Below are 12,823 nucleotides of genomic sequence, written 5' to 3'. Positions count from 1 at the left end.
CAAATAGCAGTTTTCTGTGATTGCAAATTAAATGCGTACACTATACATGTCACTGGACAAATGTGGCATACATTCATGATGGTAAGTAATTTGGAGTAGCTTAACTGTCCTTTGGGCATTCCATTAGCAGAAAATCCAGATATATAGTTTCAGGATAACTACTTTGTAACTGAATGCATGCTTTGATACAATTTTTACAGCACACAAGCTAAATTGATTCAATCACGGGTTTTAAATATTCCCCACCTGCAGCCCCAGCCAATAAAATTCCCCTGCCAAAAACATTCACATGTATCCTAATGAATATATATGATAGATATCTGAGAGTTCTGAATATTGTGTTGTAACTTTTTTGTTCCTTTTTACCTGTCAGTAGAATTTTAATGGTGATCAAGAGACCAAAAAAATGATTTTTTAAACATGATCAGCTGCTACACAGTACAACACACCTAACACATGCAGATATATGCATGATGTAACACAGGTAAAAGACAGTGACATAAAAATGTTAGAGGAGAATAACTATGCTACTATGCAAAGAGCATGCTCCAAGAATACTCTCCAACTAATATCCAGATGTGGGATGTTGCGCGTTTGAACCCCAGCCAAGTCATACCAAAAAGCCAAGTCATACCAAAGATTTATAAAAATGGTATTAACAGCTGCCTCACCTAAGGTGTTCAGCATTAAGCGGTTAGTGTTAGGACTGGTCGGCCTGGTGTCAGGATTATGCGACTTGGTGGGACATGATGCTACATGTCTGCAGCATGATGCCTTAGAAGTGCTAGACATCACTATAAACTGCCACAATGCAGACATCGTAGTGATATGACTGAAAAATTGTTAACGCTATGTTAAAAATCCAGCTCACAACTCACACCAACTAATATCAAGGCAGACTTGCATCAAGTTTGCAGATGCAATTCTCTGTCATATACTACAAGTCTAAGTTGGTTTCATTATTTTACAGTTGATCATGAATCCATACAAGATGACACATATTCTAGAAAGTATAGTCTATGATTGGTGAGCTCTGTCTTTCCCTAAAATATATCTTAGGATGTCCAGCTGGTCCTGAATGAAAACAGTACTGATCTGGTATCCAATATGGCCACTATTGTGGTCATGCATCTTTAAAATTTTGTTATGGCAACTCCTCTTGAACAGAAAGATGCAATGTCCAGTTGGTCTTAAATGAAAATAGTGCTGATCTGACATCCAACATGGCCACCACATGTTGGTCATCTTGAAAATCTCATTAGAAACGTGCTGATAGTATAGACACCACATCTTGTTGACCACTTCTCTTGAGTGGGAAGTCATATTGACATGGAGGTTTCACCAAAATATTTCTTACCATATCTAGTTGGTCCTGAACAAAAATGATGCTGATGTGAGGTCCATAAAATGTCACTGCCCAATGGCCAGCTTGAAATTTTTTTGTTATCACTACTTCTTGTGAATGAATAGTCATATTAGCACACAGTTTTCACTTAACAAGCCTTATCATGTTTTGTTGATCCTAAATTAAAATCGTGCTGTTGTTGTTGTTGGTGTAGGGTTTAACGCCATTTTTCAGCACACGATAGGCTATACATGGCTGCCAGTATTAATGGTGGAGGAAGAACCTGGGAAAACCCCGGAAAGAACCACTGACCCATGAGAAGCTACTGGCAAGTTTTCTCACATACCCACATTGGCTGAATCTGAGATTCGAACCCACGCAGACAGAGGTGAGATGGCAGTGATCCGTAACGGAGAGCGCTTTAGACCACTCGGTCAGTCAGGGCCCCAAAATGGTGTTGATCTAATGTCCAATATGTGGTCATCTGGAAAATTTTGTTTTTGTTACTCCTTTGAAATGGAAAGTCATTTTGACAAAGGGTTTTCATCAGGCGAGTTCTTATGGTATCAAGTTACAAATGAAAATAACACCCTCATTATAGCTACCATGATATCTATCTTGAAAATATTTTTATTTCTACTCCTCCCTCAGTTGCGGGAGGTCACCTGTGTGAACCCCGGCAAAGTCATACCAGAGACTTATAAAAATGGTAGGCACTCAGCATTAAGATGACTGTATCTACATGGAGTTTTCCCCAAAAGACTTCTTATGATACTAAATTATAGGTTCTAAATAAAAATTGCATGTCCTACATCAATATATCATGGCTGCCACAATGGTTTCAACACTTGACACTTAAAAGAAAGAAAAGGTCTTTTCTTATATTTCTAGAAATTCTTTCCACCCAGTAGAACATCTGTCTGTTTGAAGGACTCTTGTTGTGGCTGCTTCCTGAATGGATGGTTATATTGATATGGGTTTTTTGCTACAATACTTCTTCTGACATCTAGTTGTTCCTCAGTGGAAATGGTTTTGTGTTATTATCCAGTATTGCAGCCACAGCATCCATCTGGAAAATCTTGTTATTAAACTCTCCTGAACAAAGGGTCATATTGACCTGGGCTTTTCACTAAAAGACTTCATATGATACATGTATGTTGCAAATCATGCATGAAAATGGTGCTTTTGACACTTCCAACACGACTGACAATGTTAGCCATCTATTAAACCTTGTTGCAGCTTTCTTCCCCTGAATGGCTGGTCATATAAAAAATGAATAAATCTAGTAATGTGTAAAAATATCTGACTATACTAAATTCCAAAAATTCACCAGTTTCCCTCAGTAACATCAGATATAATGGTCATACAGTGACTTTTATGATGGGTATTGTAGATTCATTCAGCAAGTATTTTAGTAGTGTCTCTGATGAATTTTAGTGAAAAAATGAAAACTTTGATCCTACTTTTCTAAATGAGAATCTGCAAAATAATGATCCATTTACATTGGAATGTGTTATAGAGCATGCAGTTTAAGAAAAATTGGAAAAACTTAAATCCTAACAAGGCTACAGGATTAGATGGAACTATACCCAGAGCTTTACTTAAATTGTCTGTATTAATGTTTTAACCAAGTAAATTACTCGTATAATCAACACCAGTATTGGAACAAATGAATATCATGACCTCCTTAAAATTGCAAAAGTAACAACTCTTGTTAGGAAAGGTGACAGGGAAATCCAGAAAATTATAAATCAAATCATATCCTACCCATTCTTTCTAAAGTAATAGAAAAAACATAGAGAAAATTATGTATATTCTTATTTTAATCAAAATATTCTTATTCATATGGAATAGTCAGGATTATTTGATTGACACTTCTGTCAAGCAATGATTTAGCGAAATGTTCAAAGGAAACCTAAGTAGAATTGCTTATTTGGAATTTAAATATATTTGTCATTCCATCTTAATTTCAACAATGAAATGCTACAAGTCTCATGAAAACACTTTCCAGTGGTTAGCTTCATAGCTTGAAGAGAGAATATGACAAATGTGCATAGGAAGAACAGCATTGCAACCACAAAGTATCAAGACCAGTTGTCCCCAAGGATCAGTCCTTGGGCCTCTGTTTTTTCTTTGTGTCACATAAATGATATGCATATAAATGGAAATAAAATAAAACGAATGCTGATAACAACTTCACAATGACAGGCACATTTAGGCCAAATACAATTTAGATTTCACCCTAAAAGGATTAGAAATTGAGAATGTAGCAAGTTAAAAAACATTTCGGTATTAATGTGGGCAGATTTCTACAATGAAATGATCAAGTTGACAAAATATATAAAGGTCTATATTTAAACAGTACGTTACTAAGATAAAGAAATATGTTCCTGCAGAAACAAAGGTTCTCTGTTATAATGCTTATATTTTGCCACTTTTTGACTATTGTATCAGTATTGGAGAAATTGTGTCCAGGCACAATATTGGCACACTTTCAAGTCTACAAAAAAGAGCAGCTCAGATTATGCTTGGACAACCACTTGATGTACCAAGCAAACCACTCTTCCATGAATTGAAATGGAAGGAAGGATTTATTACCAAAAAAGCATTTTAGTGTACGTTTCTTCAAGGAATTTCTCTACAATGTCTTCAGGAATTGTTCATACCATATGCATCAAAATATGATTAACTCATTCCACCCCAGAGGTTTTTGTCGTTTTCGCCTGAAATGTGCATAGGAAAGACATTTGGGGGGCTACAAACATATCTACACTTTTGCAAAGAAATTTTGAAAACAGACCTGATTGACCTTGGGGTCAAGTCAAAGGTTATTGTTTGCATTTTTGTCCTTAATTGAGCTTATGAACACGGTGGCTGGTACATATACAAAATTTAAACCAGACTTTGTTTTTAATTGCATTCCTTTGAATAAGTTGATAGTCCATACATGGACATTACTTTAAGGCTTGTGAACATGATAATAAAAAAAGTATGAATGGACTTCTATCATTTGACCCAGGTTTGTGGATAGATCTGAATAACACCTTGGATGATACCATTATAGTATATTTGTGGGGGTTTTTTTTCTTCCTCTGAAATAGCTTAGTTAAAATAAATCTGTACATGATCTGATCTTGCGTGCTGTCATTCACTAGCTTACCATGACCAGTTTCTATTCCATATTCAGTGTCACCAAATACGTTGTAACAAATACCATGGATTATTCATGTTTACAAGCAAAATTCTTGATTGAATATAATACAAAAATGTGGTTAACTAGTGATTTTTCCACTCATCATACTTGGCTATTTTTGTAAAACCATTTTTTGGAAAAATCAGAAATGGATGGGTGTTGATTTTAAACTTAAATCATGACAAGAAAAGACAGCAAATATAATGATTATACATAGAGATGACAATTTTCAAAAAGTTTTTTCCCCTGGATTATCATAAAATTTAAGAATGTTGTATTGATGTTGTAATTTGGCTTACAGTAACTCATCTACAGTTAACCACATTAGAAAACACAATGATAAAACAAACATTCAAAGCATCATTTTCCACCATGAAATATATAATACAATCTACATGTTCTGGGTAGATATGTTTTATAAGTATAATATTTACACTTGTGAAATGTTTCCTTATTTCTACTCATAACTGCATATGTCTTCTCCATTAATGGTAATATGCAGCTCTTTTTCTTAGTAAAGTGCACCCCTATTATGATGCTGTCCATGGGAGTTGTAGAGTATACAGCTTTATAGTGAGGCTTCCTTATAATGAAGTACATGATTATACCCACTTTTATTACTAAAATGTCTTTTAATGTAGGGTATTATTGTGAGGGAGTGGTACACCTCTTCTGCTTCATTCCTTTATTAATGATGTACACATTAGACCAAAAAGTTTGGGATTTACTGCTAATTGATTGATAAGATACATACAGACCTGGACCAAACATTTTGGATGGCTTGTGTTTGGAGTAAGAAAGATGCATATCACTTTTGGAGCCAAAGAGTCAAAAGGAAAGGTCACTGTAACTACAAGAAGAAAAGTGGTTTCTGCACAAAAATTTAAGTTTTCTACAATGTGCTTTGATATTAGTGGATAACTTACCTGTCAGGTGAGAGAATGAACTTTTGATTTTGGGTTCAAAAACCATAAAAGGTCAAGGCTATTGTAATTGAAGGAGAGAAACTGGTTTTTGCTGTTGTTGTTGTGGGTTTTAATGCCATTTTTCAGCACACGATAGGCTATACATGGCGGCCAGTATTAATGGTGGAGGAAGAACCCGGGAAAACCCTGGAAAGAACCACAGACCCATGAGAAGCTACTGGCAAGCTTTCTCACATACCCACATTGGCTGACTCCGAGACTTGAACCCACACAGACAGAGGTGAGATGGCAGTGATCCATAACGGAGAGCGCTTTAGACCACTTGGCCACTCGGGGCCCAGGTTTTTGCAGTGTAACACTAGTTGTAGACTACAACTTTAATCAACATTTGTGGAGGTCATGCACTTCATGTGGGGGTGAGCCTTTTAATTTGAGGGTTATTGTGTCACAGAGAAAAGTAGTGTTTTGCATCAATAACTTTAATTCAGTCCAGAGCAAGTTCCTTTACCAAACTCTGCAGATGGCTTGTACTTCTAGTAATAAATAAGCAAATAGATTCTGGGTTCTGAAGGTCGCTGATTATGACCATGTTAAATATGAAAAGGAAATAATAGTTTCTGTAAATTAAGTTTAGTATGTCAAGTTCCAACATGAGGACTATTAAATACAGGGCAGGTATTTTGTGAGCTGTTAATGGTGGTATTGTTTAACATGTTTTGGATTCTTATACACTTTTTCAAAACATTTTGACATCATATCGTAGTATAGAAGCAACACAGGGACCTAAAAGATTCACTTTATCAACACTATTTGAATATTATGAGAAAATGTCTTAGCATTGAAGTTTGAACAAGTTACTTGTGAAATAATGAGCCAGCTGTGTTTTAGGGCAATACAGGGTCTGCACTGGTTGTCACATGGAACTGGTTACTGCATGATTATCATATATTCTTGACTAATGTTACAGTACATTTTCAACTGGGAGAGGAAGAAATTAACATATAATGTAACATATATTTTGTCTCTGTAACTAACAAATATACTGCATAAGTATTTCATTGAACAAAAAGAAAATCATAGTTATGTCTTACAGAACCTTACATCTGATATTTAATTTCTTGTATTGACGGGACGGTGTGATTCCACAGTTAAAGTTGAATGAAGATTGGCACCAATTACATTGTGATAAGAATGTTAACTATACCCATCTTTACTGAAATTGAGTCACTTTTTTGCAGGGTAAGCTGACCTTTTTAAAAATTATTATTAAACTGCTCTTTTAAATTTAATAAACTAAAATGACAAATCGAATATGTCTTATTATATAGTTTTAATGGTATTCTATTGCAAACAAGTCCCTGAATTTTGACTGTTTAGACGTGGTATTCCTGGAGAGCAAGTGGAAAGTGATACTTTGATTCATTATATACATCTTCATTGAGAGGTACAGCAGGTTTGTCAATACCATGAAAGCAAGTTCACCTTACAGATGTTTTCTTTTTGCAATTACAGAGTGGAAGAATACGAGAACCAGAAACAGCATCTTATGAACTTGAAGGTTAGTACTATAGTTAATTTTTGATATGTATTGCATTGTTGACATCATATACAGCATAAGGCTTAATTGCAAGGACATACAGATTTTATTGCCATTAATTGTTGTTGGTGGGGATAATTAGGAAATAATTGCACTGATATCAGTTTCATATCAGTTCATTCTTGTAGAAGTGACTAAGGCACATGACATAACAATTAAAATGAAATTCCATTCAACAGACCCTTATACAGTGAAGGTTCTTTGTATTCTGTGCTGGATGTTCCCTCAGCATCCCCCTCCCCCCCATGTGTGTGTGTTTCCTATTGCACTGGTTTTAAAATTAGGGTAGGTAGGTGGATTTTTGTTTGCTTTAAACATCGTATATATTATAATGATTAGTATATATAATATACTAAGTACTTCAAGTACTGGGCATAACCAGCTCATTTAGATGCACAAATCAATTTTAGTTTTAAAAAATTTACCCTGGGGAAAAAAAAGTGCAAGGGCTGGCAAAAAAATGGGGACAATTGGCCAAACCAAAACACATATTATTTGTTTTTGTCCAATGATGTCAAATACTGAAAAAATGCTGAATAGATATGGACAGATATTTCAGTCTTGTTCAACTTTGTTGGAAGAAATGGTCTTCCAGATCAAACATTCCGTTATTTGAATGATAATTTATAATTCAACAATTCAGTATTGACTGTACCTTAACAAATGTTCTATGTTTAGGCCATGTTGTTATAGATGATGTTAAAATACTGTATATTTGAGCATTCTTCACTACTCAGAAGTAGTTTTCTGCCCATTAACTTTTTCAGATGTAATGAACATTTATTGTTCAGTACATGTACCTTGCCATTATTATAAGTTGGGTCAGAAAAGAATAGGTTGACAAATATACCATACAAAGTTATATACCTCTGGCCAAGAAGAGAAGAGACTTGTTCTGTATGAGTAATTTTGGTAATGAAAATTGTTCTATATCATTTTCATCAAGTTTGTTTAACTTTTGTTTTCACAAGTTCTTTCCTTTTTATCCTCCTGGTATTTAATATAGGAGAATATAATGATCCGATAAAAATGTTAATTGATACAACAAAAGAAACTAAAATGGTCAGTTCGTACATAAAACTGCTTAGTGCACACATTTCTTACCTAAATTTAAATCCTTTCACTCAGTTTAATACAACTTATTATTTACCAAGTATTACAAGATATTATTTCTTCTCCTCCTAAATGGCTGGCTGTATCACATGAGTTTTTTCACTGAACAACTTCTTATGCTGTTTAGTTCTGTGAATGATGCCATTCTGACATAAGGCAAAAATGAGTAATTTTTCAAGTTGTTGTTGTTGTTGTAGGGTTTAACGCCATTTTTCAGCACATGATAGGCGATACATGGCAGCCAGTATTAATGGTGGAGGAAGAACCTGGGAAATCCCCAGAAAGAACCACCAACCCTCGAGAAGCTACTGGCAAGCTTTCTCACATACCCACATTGGCTGAATCCGAGACCCGAACCTACACAGAGGTGAGATGGCAGTGATCCGTAATGGAGAGCGCTTTAGACCACCCGGTCACTCTGGGAATTTTTCAAGTGAACATTATTATATAAATAGCTAAGACACAATAATAGAACCAGGATGTATGTCAGTTTACTTCCTACAACATTCAGAGTTGTGAACAAGTTTAAGAATTTCCAAGTGAAAAACTGATCTACATGCAGATAGAATTAAATTTGTTTTCTTCCATTGAGAATGATCTGAATATTTAATCTATAATTATAGAGAAATGCTAGCTATGTATCATGTTGTTTACAAAATAAATGTCACTAGTTAGGTCAAACCATTAACTCGATTTTGGACAAAGGTCAAATACAAAATACAGCTATGCATAACATCTAATCATTAAGAAAAGCCAACAAACAATACAAATTAAATACACATAACTACAGCATGATGGTTCCAAATACATGTCATATATGTAACCATCAATGATAATATGAAATAGGTGAAGCTCTGTAACAAACGCACTTTAGCTGCACATGTTGTCTTATGATGTTACATGAATTGTAACAAGTGATATTTTGTGCATATCTGTTTCTTATGTATAGTAATGTTCTAAATGGCAAAAAGAAATATTTATTGATATAGTCATTACAGATCCTATTTATTGGTAAGTCCTATGACTTAGAAAATAATTTGTGATGAATATTAGAAATTTTTTCTTATCTTTCTTCATTATTAGCTCTACTGGTCATAGACAAGAAAAGCATATGGAATGGTCTGTTGCTCATTGTCTATCTATCAATTAGCAAAATTTTGTTATCGCTATCCTCCTAAACTAATTTGAAGATTGTCATGAAATGTTAAACACATATTTGTGCCCATGGTTTAGTTGGTTCTAAATGAAAAAAGTGTTGTTCAGACATCCAATATGACACCATGGCAGCCATTTTGAATATCTTGTTATTCATTTTTAATTTTTTTTATCACTACTCCATCTGAATGGATGGTAATGTCAACAAAGGGTTTAAATTAAAAGATTTCTTATGATGTCCAATTGGTCCTAAACCTAAATCATGCCAATCTGACATCCATCTTGAAAATCTTATCATTGCTACTTGACCTGAATGGATGGTGATGTCAACTTGGTGTTTCCACATAAAGACTTCTTATGATGTCTAGTTGGTCTTAAATGAAAAATGGTGAAAATGTATGTTCCAATATGGCAGCCATGGTAACCATCTTGAAAGTCACGTTATTGCTACTCCACCAGAATGGATGGTCATATCAACACGGGATTTTGACGTAGAGATAGCAACATTTTCAAGCTGCTACAAGATAGATATCAGGATAGTTATGATAGTGGACATATTGGACATTAGATTGATGTCATTTGTATTTAGGTTTACTAGACATCTTAAGAAGTCATTTAGTGAAAACCCTATGTTGATATGAATATTAATGTAGGAGGAGTTGCTATTTAAAAAAATCAAGATGGCTTATGGGTGGCCATAATGGGAATGGTGCATAGATCATATATGGCTGCCACAACATCTCTATTGAAGCTATTGTTGTCACTACTCCCCTTGAATGGATGACTATTATGATATGAGGTTTTCACCAAAATACTTAATTATGTCTATTTTTTCTGATTGAAATTTTGCCTAGGTGCCATCCAGTATGTGTGCCACAGCAGCAAATTAAAATTTTTTGATCTTGCTGAAGAATATTTGAGATGGTTTGAAAAGGAAGAAATGGTCTTTAACTTGAATTCCTTGAAATTCTTTATGCCCATATGGGCATTGTTCCTTTCAAGGGACTCTTGTTTTTATATGTTGTCATAAGGCTGAGCATAATATGTTATGACATTATACATCTTTCTGTCCATAAGTCTGTTATCAATAATTCAGAATGTCCACCATCTACAGTTACAGAGCTTCGTATATGGCTCACACTTGGGACAAGGAAGAATGATATCAATTTTAGAGTTAAAATGTCACAGTTCAATGTTACTTGGACTGAAAGAAGACAAATGGCTTATGCAAAATAACTCAGTATGTGCACCATCTACAGTTACCAAACTTTGTGGAGAGGTTGTGTATGGGGTCAAAGTCAAGGCTGCTGTGACTGAAATAAAATAGTTTCTTCACACTAACATTAGTTACATGTAAAAGATCTTAAAAATTTTGTGGATGGCTTGCACTAGGGTCAGGAAAAAAGTATATTGATATTGGGATCAAAAGGTCAGTGGCAGTGTGACTGAAATAAGAAAATTGTTTTCAGCACAAAGAAACTTATGTTATCAACCATTTGTGGGGCCCCAAGTGGCCGAGTGGTCTAACGCACTCTCCGTTACGGATCACTGCCATCTCACCTCTGTCTTCGTGGGTTTGAGTCTTGGATTTAGCCAATGTGGGTATGTAAGAAAGCTTGCCAGTAGCTTCTTGTGGGTCGGTGGATCTTTCCGGGGTTTTCTTGGGTTCTTCCTCCACCATTAATACTGGCCGCCATGTATAGCCTATCATGTGCTGAAAAATGGCGTTAAGCCCTACAACAACAACAACAACAAAATCAACCATTTGCCTTCATCAAAGTTTGTGGATGACTTACATGGTTTATAAGGCAGAAGTTTTTTCGTTTGGAGGTCAAATGGTCATGGTCTAAATCAATTTGAAAGAAGAAAAATGTTGTTTTTGCATAATAACTTAAGTTCCTGGACCAAAGTTTGTGGGGGCTTGCATGTGAGATTATGGAATAAGTCTGTTGATGTTGGGTTCAAAAGGTTATGGTCAAGGTCATTGAGGCTATGTTTTTTTTCTTCTCAGAATAACTTTTGTTCCAGAATATGTTTCTTGATCAAACTTCATGGATGGCTTTAGATTCTGATCTAAAGGTTACAGATTTAGGGGCATGTCAAGTCTCATAAGAAAATAATGGTTTTTGTACATCAAATTTAGTTCAGGATCAAATACTTTGCCAAATGGTTCAGGTCATTGAGACCCCTTGGCTAGTACTCTCAAAAATCAACAATACTATACAGGTACCTGAACAGAGGACTACAAAATATGTGCAAAACAGTACCTATAATGATGAGACTGTAAGTACTCTGCTATCTTCAAATTGCTAGGGGTGTTGTTTTTATATACCTTGTTTTAAATATACAAGTAACCTAAAGAACTAGCTAGGTGAACATGTACTATTAAACATGCAGTTTCACAAGGGATTTCTAAAATCAATGAATGTGTCAAAGGAAATACAGTGGAAGGAATTAGAATAGATATGTAATTGTTGGAAATAGTATTTATAAAAGTTACATATTCTTTCATACAGTTGAGATGTATTATAGTAGTTCCCATTAGTTTCCATCATAACATTCAAAAGGTGGTTACATTATAACCTCTCAGCTGAGTACGATAATGCACTGATAGGACAGTCTTTTATTATAGTAATTCATTTGCAGTATATATTGAAATAGATGTTGATTTGTGTTTCAAGTGAAACCTACTGCATTTCGTGAAAAATAGTTGCACATAAAACAAACAAAGGAGACTTGTTGGGTGTCTGATCTGGATCATTATAGAGAAGTTCTAAAGAATGAATAAAAAAATTCAGCTAATCCACAGACAGTCCAGCTCTTCAATGGAAGAAATATATCACAGCCTTATTCATTTTCTGTAGTATGCAAGACAATTTTCACTTAAGAAGTTTTTGATGGGGTAGGTTGGGAGTCAAGGGTTTAGGTGAATTACAGAGAATGTTGGCCATTTGAAGTACAGTGAACCACATCTTCTCAAAATCAAACCCTCCAAAATTATCCTGCCTCTTCTTCTAATGTTTATCAGAATTACCCTCCAGGATATTTCATGATATTCATAGCCATCCATTAAACAAAATCCTACTCTACCTTTCATCTAGTCAAGATTTGACATCATATATGTGAGATGGAAGGTATTTTGCATGTTTAAAAACAATTAAATGAAATCACTCCTGCAATTCCTTGAGGTCTTTTAGAAACAATCACTTGTTATTTAGGCATAAGGAAAGAAAAGCTTAGAAAAATATTTACATATAAATAATGTTTGATCTTGCTTCATTAATATTAATTGCATGAGGAAAATTAATTATTAAAAATTAGTGCTACAGTGCACTTGTATACTCTATAGAACTTCAGACTTTTCTCAATATATAACCTTCAAAGGTAGATGAAAATGCCTATCATGGAGTAAATGTGCACACAAATTTGCAGAATTTTACCATCTATGAGATCACTCCGGTCAAGTCTCGTATTTGGCTAATGTGGTTATGTGA

At 34.7% G+C, this 12,823-nt stretch overlaps 1 protein-coding gene across 1 annotated transcript in view; it reads left to right on the top strand.

Moving 5' to 3' along the window:
- The window catches only part of LOC149806685 (uncharacterized), a 379,423-nt gene that overhangs the window by 139,653 nt on the left and 226,947 nt on the right, over positions 1–12,823 (top strand). Inside the window, exon 7 of the mRNA XM_089956535.1 lies at positions 6,977–7,022. Within this exon, the coding sequence (XP_089812661.1) occupies positions 6,977–7,022 (46 nt within the window). The remainder of the gene's footprint in view (positions 1–6,976; positions 7,023–12,823) is intronic.

The sequence above is a fragment of the Sinohyriopsis cumingii genome, chromosome 1, assembly GCF_028554795.1.
Source record: "Sinohyriopsis cumingii isolate HCF-2022 chromosome 1, ASM2855479v2, whole genome shotgun sequence".
Taxonomy (NCBI): Eukaryota; Metazoa; Mollusca; class Bivalvia; order Unionida; family Unionidae; genus Sinohyriopsis; species Sinohyriopsis cumingii.
This window is presented reverse-complemented; position numbering and strand designations above follow the sequence as displayed.